Here is a 19,037-nt window from a genome sequence, read left to right as displayed (position 1 = left end):
AAGGTGGGCATGAGAGTGGGGAGCAAAGAGCAAGTGTTATGGTTTGGACCCATCTCTCAATCTGATTTGGGTATTTTGTTTAAGTTGTGAATCACTTACCTGCGGTAGCAGTAAATAAAATAAATGTGCCTATTAATCAACTAAACTCACCTAGGAGAACAGGGTGGTGTAGGATGAAACTGAAAGGCAACACACTAAATACGGAGAGAAGGAAATATGTTTTATGGCAGCATATCGCCATCCTGTGCAGGGCTGTTCACCGGTTAATGATGCAATGAGTTATAAACTAGTTTCATGATCAGGAAGGATATTTACAGCTGCATTAGGTAGCTCATAAAGATACAAAGTCAGCCATATTCTGTTCTTCAGCTGACCACCTATGGGTGGCTAGGGAAGAATCACATGCCCAAAGATGCTGCATGGCATAATCAGTTCCCTGGTTTTCCTTTCACTTGATGCATCAAATGTTGGCCACTGCTGGAGGAAGGCTACCAGAGTAGGTGGGCCAGTGGTCTATGGTGTATTGTTGCCTTCTATGTTGCTTTATGGTAATGTTTGTGCTCGTGTTTTTGGACTAGCTCTCAACTTTCTCCAGCATCCTGCCTTTCTAGTACTGTCATTTTGCTGTTGCACCAGATTTTTGAAGATATTTATACCAACTTATCTAAGTGTAATGGTAGTTACAACAGATGGAGTGGTTTGTTTTAATTCAATGGTGAAGCCATCTGTTTTGGAAACTCAATAGGTTTTTTTCTAGGCTAAGCAGTGGATTTTTCCCCCTGTAATTACATACTTGGACATTTAGCATATTCCTCTGCGGGTGTGTGAGATGGATTCTGAATGCAGAACACTGATGGTGCCTATGTAGAATCATAGAAGATTAGGGTTGGAAAGGACCTCAGAAGGTCATCTAGTCCAACCCCCTGACAGATTTTTACACCAGTTCCCTAAATGGCCCCCTCAAAAATTAGAACTCACAACCCTGGGTTTAGCAGTCCAATGCTCAAGCCACTGAGCTATCCCTCCTCCCATCCTTTCTTAAAGCCGAAGGAAGATCTAGCTATACGTTATGGAGTTGATGGGTCATTTTCTAAGTGTTTGGAGATCTTTGCACTAGTACATGGAAGATAGCTGTGTGGACACTGCAGCACCAGTGGTGGCTCAGACTAGCCACCTGGAGCTCAGATCCAAGAGCTCAGGTTGTCTTGAGCTTGCCTGGCTAGTGTGAACCCCTCTACCGAAGTCTGTCTGCGCAGGCTGGAAAGCTCACTCCTAGCTGCAGGGTAGGCTTGTCCAAAAGAATTGCCAACGCATCTATGTTGTTCAATCCATGTGGCATTCTGAAAGCCTTTGGATGGATTGAAATGTTTTCCTTAGTTAAAAAGGAGGGAGGGGTATGGTGTGTCAAAGGCAAAGTGTTTTCAGGTGGTTCTTGGGCAGCCTGACAGAGGAGAAACCAATGCCAAATGGAAGGTTAACCTTCTAATGGCTTTGGTGATTTTTGTTCACAGAGCTTTGTCCAAGACTCCCCCCGTTCTTGCTCTGAATCAGACCCAGCACTGCAAGCAATTAGAAGGCCTGGTCGTGTCCCAAGTGCAGCTGTGTCGCAGTAACCTGGAGCTCATGCAAACCATCATCCAGGCAGCCCGGGAAGTGATAAAGACGTGCCGTAGAACTTTTGCCGACATGAGGTGGAACTGCTCCTCCATTGAGCTGGCACCCAACTACCTGCTGGATTTGGAGAGAGGTAACAGTCGGCGCTGGCTTTGCCGGGCTCAGGGAGAAGTGAGTCAGAGGTGTGTGGGGAGACTTAAGTTTTACCATGCTATGCAGAGGGGCTGGGACCCTCATTATAGAGAAGGAACTGCATATCTTTCCTGTTCTGCACACATGCCTATCCTGCGCTCCTCAATGGAGTAACACCCTCACATAGGGCCAGACCAAACCTTGCGCTGGCCTCACCCATATCCCTCCCACATCCACTATGACATGTGCTCTCAGGCCAGCCTGCCCAGCTACCTCCTCCTGTGCTACTTGGGTAGCTCGCTCATAAAGCCGAAGCTCCAAGGTACTCCTGTGTACCACCAAGTTTGGGTTGCACAGCAGAAAAGATTCCAGCCGCGTTTCTCTACGCTCTGTGTTTGTGACGTGTCTTCTCTGAGGCAGGGGCTGTGCAGGCCTCTCTTTGGAGGGTACCCAGCATGTTGGCATCAGTGGCTGAGTTGCAGTTCTTCTGTCTTGCAGGTACAAGGGAGTCAGCATTTGTGTATGCCCTCTCTGCTGCAGCCATCAGCCACACCATCGCCAGGGCCTGCACCACCGGGGACCTCCCTGGCTGCTCCTGTGGTCCCATCCCAGGTGAGACACCTGGACCTGGGTATCGATGGGGAGGATGTGCTGACAACCTCAACTATGGTCTTGTCATGGGGTCCAAATTTTCAGATGCTCCCATGAAGATGAAAAAATCAGGATCACAAGCCCATAAGCTGATGCATCTGCACAACAGTGAAGTAGGGAGACAGGTAACAAACCAAAGAGAGTTACTGTCATTGTACAATCCTCTGTAGTGGTTGATGGCTTTGTGAAAGATCAGTGTCTCTACCAGCTAGCATGGAAGCAGGCCTTTCCCCAGAGCCCGCTAAACTCCTTGGCTGTATAAGCACTGACGATATCATTAAGTCTCTAGAAATGTAAATTCCCTTAAGTACTCATGGACGTGAGCAGCAGAGAGAGAGATGTGGTCATGTATCCTAGGCTGGGCACCGGGAACTCCTGAAGTCTCAGTTCTGGCCTGGACTGTCTATATAAGGTACTTATGTGGCCCCTGTTACCATAGTGTCGGAGCGCCTCACAATCTTTAATGAATTTAAACTCACAACACCCTGGGAGATAGGGCAGTGCTGTTCTCCCCATTGTCCAGCTAGGGAACTGAGACACAGAGAGACTAAGTGACTTGCCCAAGGTCACACAGGAAGTCTGTGGCAGAGCAGGGTTTTCAGTACAGCTCTCCCAAGTCCCAGAGTAGTGTCCTAATGATTGGACCATCCTTCCTTTCCCACTGGAGGTCTCCTTCCTCTCCCTTTGTGAGCCTGGTGCATCACCTAACCTTTCTGCCTCAGTTTCTTCATTTGGATGACGGATGGGTTGGGAAGCATGAGCACAGGACTGGGTGTTAGGAGGTCCTGAGATCTAATTCTGGCTCTGCCACTGACTTACTGTGTGACCTTGGCCAGGCCACTTCCCTTCCCTTTCTCAGTTTCATCATCCGTAATGTGAGGATGATGTTTCCCCGGGACGTGTTGTGTGAACTAATTAATGTCTGTGAAGTCCTTTGCCCATGGGAAGTGCCATGTAAATGGTAAGGAGCACTAGCTGTATGCTGAATCAGCACGGCCAGTAGGGCGGATGCCTTTAAATTGTTGTGTCAGTGATGAGTACAGTGTCTAACGGCTTGTCTACACTTAAGCGGCAGTGGCGCCACTGTAGCACTTCAGTGAAGACACCACCAAATAGGTACCCCACCTCCCTGAGAGGCAGTAGCTTTCTCCCATCCACCTGGTGCTGTCTATACTGGGGCTTAGGTTCGTGTAGCTGCATTGCCGAGGGGTGTCAATTTTTCACATACCCCCGAGCAGCGGAGTTATACCAACCTAATTTCCCAGTGTAGACCAGGCCTGAGTGAGCCCAGGGATTAGTCTTCTCCAATAAATTTAACTTGCAGAGTAACCATTACCATGAATGTGGCGCTTTGCAGATGTTAACAAACGAGTCCCCTCAACAGCCCTCTGCAAATGGAGAAATGGTTTCAGAGACATTGAGGGGAAACCCGGTTCCTGTCTCTGTGGCTGCAGAAGTTCCCTTCCAGTGGATTCCACTGCTCAAGAGGAGGCTGGATGCCTGGCTGCTTCGAGGGTGCACATCCGCTTTTCGTGGGGTGGAGCTCAGCTCCTCCAGGGATCCCTGTGCTGCAGGGCTCAGTGGGTGGGGAATAGGCAGAGGCAAAGCTGGTAGATCTGCCATTACTCAGATTCTCCTGTCCTCTCTCTCCCCTGTGGGCAGCTCTGGAGGCTGCTCCAGCCACTGTGCTGGGACAGTCTGTGTGGCGCACCTGCATAGCCATTCAGGGTACATCTACACTGTATTGTAAACCTGGGCTTACCACTGCTGCCCCAGGTTTCCCAGCCATACAGAGCATCCACATTGCACTACACAGGGGTGGCTCCAGGCCCCAGCATTCCTTTGGCAGCTTGCCTGCAGAGGGGCCGCTAGTCCCGCAGCTTCGGCAGACCTTTCGCAGGCGTGCCTGCGGACCCTTTGCAGGCAAGCCGCCGAAGGCAGCCTGCCTGCCGTGCTTGGGGCAGCAAAATGCCTAGAGCTTCCCCTGGCACTACACAGACCTTCTGTCTTGAGTCTGGGGACCCAAGTCACAGTGGCATTCAGGCTCAGACCCACTCCCCTGCCAGGGTACTAGAACCCAGGTCCTGAGTGCTAGTTGACCCAACACTGATTTGTGAGTGGACAAGAATTAGACTTTAGCTCAAAGCTGAGTCAGAGCCCCAGCTGAGTGTGCAGTGTAGCCTTATCCACTGTGGCTAGGGGAGAAATGTCTTCTCTCCCTCCCCTGCATGTCTCCCAGATTGGCCCAGCTACTCCCGCTAGTGCCAGCCCTAAAATTTGCTTCTGAGAGACTTGTCCATGGCCACACAGGGAGTCACTGTATCTGGAGTTCACAGCACTGCACCACCTCTCTCTTTCTATTAGCTCCTTAATGTCTCAATTGTAAAGGTTAAGCCCCATGGCAAATTTTTGTCTGGTATAAAGGGACACGGCTCTGTTGATTCCCACCCCCAGAGAATCTTTCCTATTGCCTTCAGGGAATTACACAAACTGCAAAATCAAAGGAAACGATATAATGCATAATATAGCAATTCTGTATTAGAGATAATGTGGAGATATGGTCATTGCACACGGAGCTGGACAAATCAAAGCTTTAAAATCTAGATTATCAAATGTATAAATATGCTGAAGGCACAAATTTCATATTGATTATCTGCAAATTACTTCAACTTCCAGCTCCTTTGGAGTTTAAAGGATGTGTGGGAATATGATAGAAAACTGTGGCACTGCTCTGTGCACTACCTTAACAGGTGCCACAGTAAAAATAATACCCAGGCTGACAGCAATCTTCAAGCTGTGAGCTGTGTTTCACTTTGCACAGTAGGTACTTTAACCTGGTTGTGCAGAAACCTGAGTAGTGAATACTCTTTATTGCAATCCAGTTAAGACATTAATTCCTTAGCAATTCTGTGGGAGATTTAAGTAAAGAGAAGGTCACTTCATAACTTGTTGTTGTTTTTTTCCATAGGCCCTGAAAGCCTCTCTTGAAATGAAATGTAAGTGTCATGGAGTTTCTGGTTCCTGTTCTATCAAGACCTGCTGGAAGGGTCTTCAAGAACTGAGAGACATCGCACAGGATCTCAAAAACAAGTACTTGTCAGCCACAAAGGTGGTACACCGACCCATGGGCACACGCAAGCAATTAGTACCAAAGGATATTGACATCAGGCCAGTTAAAGAGACAGAGCTGATTTACCTGCAAAGTTCGCCTGACTTCTGCATGAAGAATGAAAAAGTGGGATCACATGGGACACAGGACAGGTAAAGACTCACAAGTCAGATTTGAATTGTACTCCTCTGCTTTCAGCTGGTGCATAGAAGCAGCGATGTGAGCATGAACATCTCTGTGCAGGTGGCATTTACTATCGGGGATGGTTGAAGTGCCACTCGCTGGGCTAATGTCAGCCATGGAAATTGGCAATACAGTGCCCAAGTCTTTAATGTACTGGAGCAGCCAATGGGAACTACAGCTCCCAGCGTGCAGCACTCCAACTGGATGATAGATGGGCTCAGTTTGGCTCTAGCTCCAAACTGCCTTCAAGTTCATGGTTGGTCAGAACCAGGGTTTTGGTTCTGACCCATCTCAAACCATGATCCATGTCGAGGGCTGTTTGGGATAAAATGGGATAATGTCTGCTGGGATCTGTAGTCTCTGCAAGATTGAAGCTGAAGGTAGCTACAACAGATTTATTTTATGCAAAGGGCTCTTGGAATGTAGACTCCCACCCCTGTGTTATTTGACTTATTTACTGAAATGCCACAGGACTGTAATGGAATGAACTTGTCTCTTGGGAAATTGACGATGATCAAGCCCCGACTTAATGGTTCACTAAGCCTCTCTTATCTGCTCTAGACAATTATAGCTCATGTAGGAACTGCTGTGGTGTAAGTGCTCCTCTCTTTGGGCAGGTAGGACTTGGTTTAATGCCAACACTCCCAAGCAACATTAACAACAGAGATGTTGAGCTATATTGCCAAGTCTCTTGGGTTTTTTATTCCACCTTTTTTGTTTTGAAAAATCTCAGCATGACCTGTGTTTAGCTGCTGTTTGTGCTTTCATGGAGGCACTGCAGGATCCCTTTACTACTAATGACTTAGCACCATCAGCGCTGTTCAGATTTCCATCAGGCACAGTGGATTGCTTGGTCCTTCCTACTCACTCCACATAAATTCTATGCTACTGGAATCTGAGTACTGGTAAATGAGTGGCAACACCTTAGCCAGATAACATGTACCCTGTGTGTGTATCCAGAGTGCTGTGGGAAATGATGTTAGTCACTCCACAGGAATATTATTTCTGCTGAGCCGGACATGAACCAAGACCCCCTTTGGAGGTTATAAAATATGTGCTGCAGGAAGTGCTGTCTTTCGGATGAGACATGAGAACTGAAGACCTGACCACTTGTACCCATTCAAGATCCTTTAGTTAAGAGTGCTATCCAGGCTAGATTCCAGTCTGGATAATTACATTCTGCAGATCTCAGTCCTCGTTAAATACCATAATCCTCTTCACTCCCTGTCCTGGCCTGTTGTGTAGTATTGCTGTGCACACTTACACAACTGCAACATTCCCACTCACAGGCACCTGAACCTGTATAAACACAAGATATGTGTCTTTTTTGGCCAGGGCCACCGTCTTTTTGCTCAAGGAACACCATTGTTGATGGTGGTGGGCACATCACTGTGTATTGTGTAGCTGGTCCAGAGTGATTCAGTAGAAAGAAATTCTACTGGAACAGACACTAAATAAATTATATCCATATATCCTGTCAGTACATGGGCATCATATTGCAGAAGGGAGAAGACTGCAGGGGAAATACACATCTGGGCATTGGGAGACATTTGTTGTATAATGGTTCCTTTCTCCAGAACCATGGTATTTCCCTACCACCCAGTTAGTGCACAGAACAATTCTGCAATGGCCTGCTGGAGACCAGAAGATGCTTAGGTAACGCACATCTTAGAAAAGATCTGTCTGATTTTTTGATACTTTACCATAGCTAGCTTTTCATATTGCCAGCTGGAACAGAAAGATATAGCCAAGGACTGGACGTCCATGTTCTAGAGAGCTCACAGAGTTCCAGAAAAGGTACCTTATCAAAGCAATGCTGCATGGCAGGCCACATCTACCTTTTCCAAGCTCGGGTGCAAGGTTTCATATACTCCTCAGGTTGAAGATGAATGATTTAGTTGCGGTTGGTCCTGCTGTGAGCAGGGGGTTGGACTAGATAACCTCCTGAGGTCCCTTCCAATCCTGATATTCTATGAGTCTGTGATTCTAGTAATTAGCAAGTGAGGAAGGGATCAAGCAAGGGCTATTGTCATGAGTCCAGTAACAGCAGGGAATGAGAGTATGGAAAAAGAGGATCCACTGGAAATGATATTGGTTGAGGATGCAAAGGGCCAAGCTGGTAAGGCAGGAAGAAGGTGATGACTTTTGAAGGAAGCCCAGTAAAGCGATACCCTTTGTTCACAAACAGGGCAAGGTCAGTGTTGACTCAAAGGCAGGTGGGAGGAGGACAGAAATAGGCTGCAGTGTTGACTTGTAGGTATAGCATGTGCTAAGTAGTATTATCAGCTGACTGTGTATATATAAAATAATGTTCACAGTTGTTAGTCGCTGCTTCTGCAGAAGAAGCCCTGTGTCTCAGAACTCGGATATGTAATGTACCATGTAATAGAGGCTTTGCTCTAGCAGCATAGTTTCTATGTTAAATTAGCAAATAAAATCCCCACAGTGCATTTCCAGATCATTGCTGCTCCCCTCGGGGGTTGCAGTAGCTAATCCAGACTTTTTTTTCAGTTTTCCTTTCAAAGAGAACGCTTTTAATATCTTCTATATATGGTGGCCCCGTTCCAGCCTGGCATGTAACTGAGAGATGGTGCCTAGTGACAGAGATGAGGAGAAAGAAGCAAAAACCAGTTGCTGTAATGTACAGGATATATATATATAGTTTGCATTTACTACACAAAGGTGTATAACATTCATTTGGAAATATCCCAAACAGGATTTACTGGATAAGTAGGGTCCCAAAGGCATCTTAATATTTTATTCCTTCTACACTTTAACTTTCAGGAGATCTCGCTATTTCCTTCAAGCCTGATTTTTTGAAGGAACTTGAAAGTGAATGTAACTAAAAGGAATTTCAATGAAGTCCCTCCGCCTGTTTCCCGTCTCCTCCGCACCTATCCACTCTCACTCATTTTTTGGCCTCTTTTCTGGCCACTAGAACAAGAAAAATGTTTCCCTTCAGTGGTGCTGCCAGCAGCGCTCCATGGATCAACAGACAGGAGGTGTTATAATCCCACTGCAGCCAGGGCATCCTCTCCCTTACCTCACACCCCTCCATCACACACAGTCCATCCTGATGACCGAGCACATCACACCCCCTTTCCAGCTACAAACTGAGAGAACTCCAGCCTGAAGTTTTTTTGGCAGATAGTTTTTCAGATCTGCTGGCTACATTTAAAAGTGCATGGAGGAGACAGGCATGCTGCAGCTCCCTTGACAAGTAAGGCCTGCATTCTGTGTTCCCTCTTGTTATTTTAGATTGCATTACATGAGCTCATTCCCAAACCCTTAACCCAAGGCATATTTGCTAATTGTGCTACTAACTTTGAGAGTCTAGTGAAATTAACCAGGCGAAGCAGAAAGAAAGGGGAAAAAAGGGAAATAAAACCATCCCATGATGTACGGTGCTTTTAAACAATCTAATTTTCATAAAACTCCATTAAGTGCAGAATTCACGAGGAAGCTTTTTTTTGAACTTGGATTATTAGTTTTCAATATAAAAGGGGGGAGGGACTTTTCTGGCTCACATGGAAAAAGACGGGGACTTTAATGTCCTGTGAATCAGAACAAGTTTTGATCATGTAAAATGGGAGGTTTATAGCTCAAGTTCTATTGCCCTGAATATTGGATTTCATTATATACTGTAGGGAACAATACTGCACTGGCTGGCAGGTGGATGTAGTGAATAGTCCCGCAGATCTCTCACTGCTACTATTATCTAGTTATCCTTCCCATTGCTTACACTAATCATGGAGTTTGGGGAGTGGCAGGGGAATCAAGTTTCTTTGTAGCAGAGCTGTGTGAAATGTTTCGCTTCAAACTAAGTCCAGGATTAATAAAAAGACTTTCAATGAAAGTTTAGACCTTATTTTGAATGAACCTGGGATCATTTGTAAGTCAAACTGGGCTATTTTATGTTTTTATGTTGAAAATAGAAATGGTGTTGGGTCAAAACCCACAGAATTCAAACCTCATTCCAAACCTGAACTCTGAACACTCCAAGACCTTTGAAGTGTACAAAATCTGGAGAAGGGTCTGAATTTTGCAGCTTGAATCCATTTCTGTTAACAACTGTCTTGCAATGGATCTGTGTTCTTATCAACGTTAGACAGAGCTAGGGTGACCAGACAGCAAGTATGAAAAATCGGGATGGGGGGTGGGGGGTAATAGGAGTCTATATAAGAAAAACACTCCAAAATCGGGACTGTCCCTATAAAATCAGGACATCTGGTCACCCTAGACAGAACACATTAATCTATGTATCACTGCCACATTTTTTATATAAAAGAAAAATGGTCTTGAGAGAAAATAAATATCCAGAGAAGCTGACACATGAAGCAGGTCCCCGAATTTATGACTGTCAATAACTAGAACAAACTGAACCACAGAGAAAGATGGTTTAAAATTTTGGGGTGTTCTTGTGAGACAACACTCTATAACGTATCTTCAATGAGGTATTTCAGAAAATTCATCATCAGTTTCAAATAAAAGATAAATTATACCAGAGTATGAAACTGGGATCCAGTCTGTGAGAAAAATGGTAAAGGAATTCACTTTCATTATCATTAGGATCCAGTGTATCATATTTCAAATATTGGTTTAAGTCCCATCAGAAAGTGACTGAAAGGGAAATGTTGCCTTGTACACAGAATTCTTGTACTGCTAGAATCACACAAAGATTAGTGAGCTGTTTATTACTGATCTGTCCCGGAACGGTCTTGGAGCCCAGCGGCTGCCACTTCTCATTGCTGAGGGAGAATTGTGTTTCTAAATTCCATAGATGGTTTTGAAAATCTCAACCCAAATGTCTTCCTCCCCACCCTCTCCCTCCTCCTCTGCTCCCTCCAATGTCACAGTAGTACTAAAAGTAAGAGACATAAATTGTCTTGTGGAATTATCTTGCAAGGGCTCTTTTGGCCTCTGGCTTTGGCCTGATGTATAAAAGAACAATTCATATCATTTAAACATCTGTATTTTGCCAGTTCATTATAACTAGAACAACTCCTTCCAGCACTCATGAAAATATGGAGTTACACAATTTTTAAGAAACGGTGATATGATTTTAAGTTTCCTGTTTCCTGTGTGATACATCATAAGAAACTAGCATACAGCAGTGCATAGAGCACCATCCCGCAGATTCATATCTACACAAAAGGACACAATAGCTCCGAACCAGTTAATCTAAGTTTTGTGACACAAGATGAGTAACTTCATGGTGCCATACAATGGGCCACCAGGCCATGATTTGATTTGACTTAGAAGAGCTTGCTCGAGTGCTCACTGGACTAGCATGTAAAATAAGAGTAACAATCATTTATATTATTTATATAGTACCTTTCATCCCCAAGTGCTTTGAAGAAGTTGGGCTACATGCTCCGTACTCTCTGCAGCATGGGGCAGAGAGCAGCAAGGTGTGCCTAAAGAGGATGCAGACCCACAACTAGAAGGCAAGCCAAGGCTCTGATGCATTCTCTGCCCTGGGCCCTAGACATTGTAGAAGCTCTTCTCCATGATCAGGGTTCCATGGTTTGTGGAGTGGGCGAGAGTGGCTAGGAGTGGGTGGAGCTAGACGCAGCTGCTTTCCATCTCACGCTCCCCTCTGGCATGGTTGGATTTCCAACTGGGAATCTGAGTGCAAGATCAGCAGGGACTCCTTGAAGGAGCTACAATCCCTCCTTCGCGGCAAGGCCACTAGTAGGGAGTACATGGCAGCCTAGCTCTTGAGGGAGCTCTGGTAGAGGATTTGGTCTTTATGCTAATGGTCTCTTCCCCTGTGCATGGTCTGGGATTCACACGGATCTTGGACCATCAGGGAGTTTACGTGGTGAAACCACCTGCCAGTTCCACAGGGGGCCCAGAGTGAATGGTTCAGAGGATTCTCCATGAGTTTGTGCTTGTGGCATTTCTTAGCCTCTGCTGTCTGTGGGAAGACTCACGTAGGTGTAACCTGTGACCCTGTGGGTTCAAGAGTCCCTTAGCTTTCCACTGCAACACAGTCACTTCTGGGATGCAGATGAAGCTATTCTGAACCAAGGACTACTACACAACACTAGCTACAGACCTAAAGAGCTTTAGATGGGCAGAGTGTGAGTGAACTTTGGCTAAGCTACTCGCTAACCTCCCCTCTTGTTGCAAAAAATGCCATGGCATCTTTAAGGAGCACAGTTGGGTCCGCGGCATGTTTTCTGTCTCATTTGAGGTGGCTGGTACATTATTTTCTATTGTTTTTGCAAATATTTCTAGGAATTACAGTGCTAGGTTCGAAGCCAATGGGCCAGATTCTCACTTGGAGTGGAATTGCACTGGTGTCAATGGAATTGCACTAGATTTACACAAGTACAGATAAGGCTAAGTCTAGCTGGGTGGGATTAGAATCAGGCTCCGTGACAAGCCAACATCAAATATGATTTGTCTGCTAATTTGGACAAACCTGCAGGTTCTGTCCCTGCTTGTCTTTAGCTACTTATACACATAGGTCCAGAAGAAATACTATAGATACCAGAAGCTGTTTCAGTCTGTAAAAAGATTTGGGTATTATTCACCCAATCCCAACACTTACAGCAGAGAACAAGATAGTTGTTTAATGGTATTGACACAAAACCGTTCAGAAAACATGTTTGGGGTAGAAGTGCGCTTAACAGGCTGGGGTTTTGTGAAACCAAAATCAGGATGATTCAGCTCTAAGCTCTTTGATCCAAAATGACAAAATGAAGGGAAGACTGGCATTCTCTTATAATGTTTTCTTTTCCCCTCTCTCTCTCTATGAGGCCAAGTGGGATGGATTTAGTTTTTGGAAAACCCTAACTCTACAGGCAGTATAGGATTGGATTCCATGTTGATCCAAACCTTCAGTCTTTTGGTGGGAAGAAATGGGGAGGGGGAAGATTTCAGGTACCAGTTTTGCTCCATATCTAGTCTGTGAGTAACTTTGATCATAATGTGCTAAATATATCACACTATAGACCCATATGAGTGTCCATATAAGACACAGTGTCCCTGACACTATACTGGGGTATTTGGTTCCATAACAACTCAGAGGAAAGAGTGACACCAAATCATCCACGCCACTTTCTGAAGCAGCTGTGTGTGTCTTGGAGAGCCCCATCTAAGTACTAACCCCACCCAATTCTGCTTAGCTCCCGCTGAATTGTACAAGATGGCATGGACATCACATACACAAACATGTGAATTTTATGGCCTGCTCTGAACTCATGGTCCTTGCAAAATGAATCCAGTGAATTCCACCTTCCCAACCTCCGTCAAAGCTGACTAAGTCTTTAAAGCCCCTCCATAATGTTAATATTTATGTATTTGAACCTTTGCTCTAAATATTTAACTTATTGACTAATATGTTTATGAGGAGTCATTCTGAGGTTTCCTGTTGGCGGGGGTGCAGGCTCACGGGCGTATACAACAATGCCATTCGTTCAACATTAGGTAAACACACACAGTGTGGTTATGGACTGAGCTTTTGACTGTTGGACATAACAATTATAAGCAGGCTTTGGTTAACCTACCAGAGGTTTGTGAATATGTTCACGCACTCCCAAGGTGGGGGAATGAGTGGGGAAACTTTAAAAATGGAACCTGACCATGAATGGAGGTCAGAAATAACAAACAGGAGGTCGTACCAAATCAGGAATAAATAAGAGAAGAACAAGAACAAAATTCACAGCACTTCATTAATCCTATAACGTCCCATAAAGCATTACCTCATGAGGAATTCCTATAAATCACTTGGTTTCATTTCCAGCTGTTAATGGCGTGCTCAGCACAGGAGTCCAATTCTCCCTCCTCACTCTCCGTTCTTCTCTCTCCCGCCTCCCCCCAATCTGATGTAAAAATACTTCTGGCCAAAATAACCTAAGCAAAATGTGATTTGGAAAAGATGTCTGAGCAGTTTCCTAGGGAAATGTATCTCACTTGATATTAGCATCTAGAGGTTGCAGCTAAGTCTGGGGTCTGGTTGTGCTGGGTGCTCTAAGTACACATAGTAAGAGCCTCTACCCTAAAGAGCTTACATACAAAGTACTCAGGAAGCATTATTGGTATTGTGCAGATGAGAACCAGAGTCAGAGCAAGATTAAGAAACTTGTCCAAGGTCACACAGGGAATCTGTAGCAGAGACAGGAGTTGAACCCAAAGGTTTTGAGTGGCCAGCTAGTATTTTAGCCATAAGACCAGCTTTCCCCATATGCTGGTTTTATTCACCATGGTGCTTTATCACTGCAGTGTTTGATGCCAGCCTCAGAGCCATGCAAACCTTGCACCACCCTACCAGGTGGCCATGAACTTCCCACTACCTGAGGGACTACATTTGAAACTGACTAGTGATGTCTGCATGCCCAACTCGAGACACCTTAAGGGGTGGGGGCTGGTTTTTCAGGAATGGCTGGGCATCTACCCTCAGAAAATCAGGCCCTTTTAAAGGTGTGGCAAGGTGACACCCAAAATCACCAGTTACTTTTGAAAATTTAAGCCAGCATTGTGAATTGATTCAGCAGACAACCCAAGAGAACCATACAGAAGTACAGACTGACTCTCAGGAGGGTGGATTTAATTAAAATCAGAAGAAAGAAAAGGAATACATCTGTATGATGAGCTACATGTATCATCCTGCAATACTCATGTTCCCCACTGCCTGCCATGAGGTGGAATGTCAGAGCCAGGCAAGGCCTGGTGTTTGTACACTGCAGTGGAAGGCCCCACAGAGCCAGGCAAGGCCTGGTGTTTGTACACTCATTTGGAAGGCCCCACAGAAGTGCAAGGTATTGCCCCGGGGCGATTAGCTGTAATGTACCTGACACAGTTGCGGCTAGACCATGGCTTTAAGACAGGGAGGTGACTTTCCCAGTCTCAGGCATTTTGCACCTGGCCTCTGCAGTCCCTTGGGGAGTGTGTGGCCCTTTCTGCACCCTTTTCAGGGTCAGCAGTGCTGACTCCTCTGCTAGCCCAGTGCTGCTGGCCAATGTGCAGGCATATGGGCAATGGCACAAGGGTATTGACCTAGTCTCATCTCTCCCCACCCTTGTGGGGTTACGAGTGCTCTTGGTGGGGCTAGAATCTCCAGCGCTTGCATAGTAGGGGATTCTAAACTCCCAATTGACTTCTGTGGGCTTTGGATCAGGCCCCAGAACACAGGGACTGAGAATTTATCTGGCTTCTTTGCAGGTGTGGCATGTTCCTTGGGCAGATCCCCAGGTGGCTGAAGCATCCAGTTAGCCCACCTGAAGATCAGTCCCACGGCCCCTCCTCCATGCCTGGCACATCCGCACAAGCCAAGCCACAACTGCAGACACAGACGATTACTTAATTTCTAAACAGGCTTTGTGATGATTTGCACTAATTCCCCCATCTCCTTTATTCCAGGCAATGCAACAAAACCTCCAACGGCAGCGACAGCTGCGACCTGATGTGCTGTGGCCGAGGCTACAACCCGTACATGGACAAAGTGGTGGAGCGGTGCCACTGCAAATACCACTGGTGCTGCTACGTGACCTGTAAAAAATGCGAGAGGACTGTTGAAAGATATGTGTGCAAATGAAACATCTCTCACTCGGTCAAAGAGCTTAGATGCCAGTGGCACCAAAGCATTAGTCATAGAGGAGGAAACCTTTCCTGGACTAGACATCGTTTATCTTGCAAAGACCTGGACTTGGAGATGATATAAAGAGAATTCAATTACAACAGTAAAAATAACATTGTTTTTTAAAATGTAAAAAGGGGAAGGTTTTCCCACCAATCAAATTCTTCCTGAGAAGACAAGAGGTTTAAGCCAAAACTCATTTTGAATCGTACCTTCTTGCAAAAACATGCCTTATGGTTGCCAACAACGTCCAGCTAACAAGTGCCTTTAGTACTGTAAGAAACAAAGAGAAACTTTCCCGGGGAGAAGAAACAGCTGCAGCTGAAAATAATACAGGCTAACATCTGCTCCTGCATCCTACCGCAAAGGGCCTGGATTCTCCAGTAGCCTGCAGGACAATCCCTGACAAGGGATGCACTATAACTTCAAAGCAATCATTGTATTTGTTTCCAAAGACTAAATTTTTAGGATGGGAGAATCCACTCAGCATGATAAAGCCAGAAACATTCCTGGTTCTGCCCCTGAAACAAAAACATATGCAAATCAATTTAACCCTTTTCTTTTGTCCAGGGCCGAGACTCAAGTTATTGTTCTATCTAAGGACCAGAGGTCTTGTCCCGAATTTGTAGGCTGCTAGGGTGTCAAATTCAAGTATTCACAAAAATATATTGGACCCCAGTGTCAATGTGATCCAGGTGTAGTGAGAGGAGCCCATTGGACACAGGGGCTGAGTGACCGGAGAGCAGCCATGAGATGTAACGAAATACACAGTGAAGTCAAAGTAAAATGGAAATGGAAAGTCAACTCGTGCATCCATTTCCTCTCTCTCGACCATTGGATGTTACTCCCTAATTCACGGTTACTCCGATGCCTTGTCCCATCCAGTCCTAATGTAAATATGGCACCATCCCTCCTCCCTCAACAAAGCTATAAACTCAGAGCCAAGAAATTGCCAAGACACCAGCAGTGTGGGAGGTGTGTTTACATCGTTAGAAATTCCAGACAAGGCGAGATGTCAGCTATTCTAAGCAGACCTAGCCGGAGTATGTGAATGAAATGTATGGTCCTGCCATGACAACAGCACAGAACCACTATCTGTGGATGTACATATTTTATTTTGTATGCAGAACATACAGAAATATTTATAAAATATATCTTATGCTTTTCTCTATTCTACTTTATATATAAATATATCTATTATAAACAAGCTTAACAATAGTAAGAAAGAAATGCTGAAATTACTCAACAGTGCAAATAAAAGAGCTTATTATTATTAATTATTATTATTATTATATCTAAATCTATAACATTGTCTTCTACTTGGACAGATGTCTAATTTTCCATTTCCACCATTCCCTGTCTTCCTGGTCCATTACCTCCTATATATGATCAGTTAAAAAAGATTAATCACAGATTAATTGAAGCAGACGTAACCAACATTTAGTTGAGTGAGACAGATACATACACAATAGAAGAGAGAGAAACTATGCTGTTTTTGACAGGTTCTCATACCACCCTCATTACCATAATACCTGACTGCCTTCACATATTGCATTAAGTGACAGGTCTAACATCTTTCCCATCTGGTTTGTTTTCTCTCATATCCTCTCTCCCAGGGAACAACTGTGTGCTTGCTGTGGAGTGTTTTGTTTTGGGGGTTTTGATTTTTCTTTTAACTGTACACACTGCTCTGTGTTTATATTAGAGAAGGCAAGATTGAAGAAGTGCATCTGGCACTTGGAGTGGACGGTGGTGAGTCTGGGATGGTGCTTAGTCCCCGCGGGAGTTTGTTCCACAGTCTAGGGACAGAACAGACGAGTTTTACCCTTATTCAGTGAGGGGGAGGAAACAATAACAGAAAATATGAAAATGGCAAAAGTGCTAAATGACTTTTTTGTTTCAGTTTTCATCAAAAAGGTTAGTAGCGATTGGCATCTAATGTAGTGAATGCCAGTGAAAATGAGGTAGGATTAGAAGCTAAAATAGAGAAGGAACAAGTTAAAAATTACTTAGACAAGTTAGATATCTTCAAATCACCCAGGGCTTGAGGAAATACATCCTAGAATACTCAAGGAGCTGACTGAGGAGGTATCTGAGCCATTAGCGATTATCTTCGAAAAGTCACGGATGATGAGAAAGATTCCAGAGGACTGGAAGAGGGCAAATATAGTGCCAAGCTATTAAAAAGGGAATAAGTACAACCTGGGGAATTACAAACCAGTCAGTTTAACTTCACTATCTGTTAAGTAATTAATTTGCACACACCTAGAAGATAATAAGGTGATGAGTAACAGTCAGCATGGATATAACAAGAAAAAATTGTGTGAAACCAACCTAATAGCTTTCTTTGACACGGTAACAAGCCTTGTGGATAGGGGGCAGCAGTAGATGTGGTATATCTTGACTTTAGTAAGGCTTTTGATACTGTCTCTCGTGACCTTCTCATAAACAAACTAGGGAACTACAACCTAGTTGGAACTACTATAAGGTGGGTGCATAACTGGTTGGAAAACTGTTCCCAAAGAGTAGTTATCAGTGGTTCACAATCATGCTGGAAGGGCATGTTGAGTGGGGTCCTGCAGGGGTCAATTCTGGGTCTGGTTCTGTTCAATATCTTCATCAGTGGTTTAGATAATAGCGCAGAGAGAGTGTTTATGAAGTTTGTGAATGATACTAAGCTGAGAGGGGTTGCAAGTGCTTTGGATGATAAGATTAAAATTCAAAATGATCTGGACAAACTGGAGAAATCCTCTGAAGTAAATAAGGGATGAAATTCAATAAGGACAAATGCAAAGTACTCCACTTAGGAAGGAACAATCACTTGCGCACATACAAAATGGGAAACGACTGCCTAGGAAGGAGTGCTGCAGAAAGGGATCTGGGGGGTCATAGTGGATCACAAGCTAAATATGAGACAACAGTGTAACGCTGTTGCAAAAAAAGCAAACACCATTCTGGGATGTATTAGTGGGAGTGTTGTAAGCAACATGAGAAGTAATTGTTCCGCTCTACCCTGTGCTGATTAGGCCTCAGCTGGAGTACTGTGACCAGTTCTGAGCACCACATTTCAGGAAAGATGTGGACAAATTGGAGAAAGTCTAGAGAAGAGCAACACAAATGATTAAAGGTCTAGAAAACAGGATCTATGAGGGAAGATTGAAAAAATTGGGTTTGTTTAGTCTGGAGAAAGAGAAGACTGAGAGGGGACATGATCACAATTTTCAAGTACATTGTTGTTACAAGGAGGAAGGAGAAAAATTGTTCTCCTTAATCTCTGAGGATAGGACAAGAAGCAATGGGCTTAAATTGCATCAAGGGTGATTTAAGATTGTACATTAAGAAAATCTCTCTGTCAGGGTGGTTAAGCACTGGAATAACTCTCCATCGCTAGAAATGTTTAGACAAACACCTATCAGGGATGGTCTAGATCAGAGGTTCTCAAACTGTGGTCCACGGACCACCAGTGTTCCGTGAGCTCCATTCAAGTAGTCAGCGGATAGTTCCCTTGCAGGTGCGCGCCTGGGTGGCCGCACACAACAGAATGAAGGGCCATCCACCTAATTAGTGGAGCCACATAGGCGTGGCTCCACTAATTAGGTGCCTGGACCCTGGAGGAGACGCACATGTAAGATGAGGTGATGGCCTTGGGGTGAGAAGAGGGATTGGGGGGAATTTGGGACGTGCGAGGCTGCAGTGGCTAGAGAAAGAGGCAACCTTCCCCAGCTGCAGGGTTGCGGCTGCCAGGGAAAGAGAGCCCTCCTT

General features: G+C 44.9%; 1 protein-coding gene across 3 annotated transcripts in view; it reads left to right on the top strand.

Moving 5' to 3' along the window:
• Window positions 1-16,530, top strand: part of WNT11 (Wnt family member 11) — a 29,884-nt gene extending 13,354 nt beyond the window's left edge. For all 3 annotated transcript variants that reach the window (XM_030557645.1, XM_030557654.1, XM_030557659.1), the window contains exons 3-6: window positions 1,512-1,747; window positions 2,245-2,522; window positions 5,366-5,658; window positions 15,059-16,530. In XM_030557645.1, the coding sequence (XP_030413505.1) occupies window positions 1,512-1,747; window positions 2,245-2,522; window positions 5,366-5,658; window positions 15,059-15,233 (982 nt within the window). In that variant the 3' untranslated portion in view covers window positions 15,234-16,530. The remainder of the gene's footprint in view (window positions 1-1,511; window positions 1,748-2,244; window positions 2,523-5,365; window positions 5,659-15,058) is intronic.
• The last annotated feature ends 2,507 nt before the right edge of the window (window positions 16,531-19,037 follow it).

The sequence above is a fragment of the Gopherus evgoodei genome, chromosome 1, assembly GCF_007399415.2.
Source record: "Gopherus evgoodei ecotype Sinaloan lineage chromosome 1, rGopEvg1_v1.p, whole genome shotgun sequence".
NCBI lineage: Eukaryota > Metazoa > Chordata > Testudines > Testudinidae > Gopherus > Gopherus evgoodei.
Note: the sequence above shows the minus strand (reverse complement) of the source record. Positions and strands in the feature narration are given on the sequence as shown.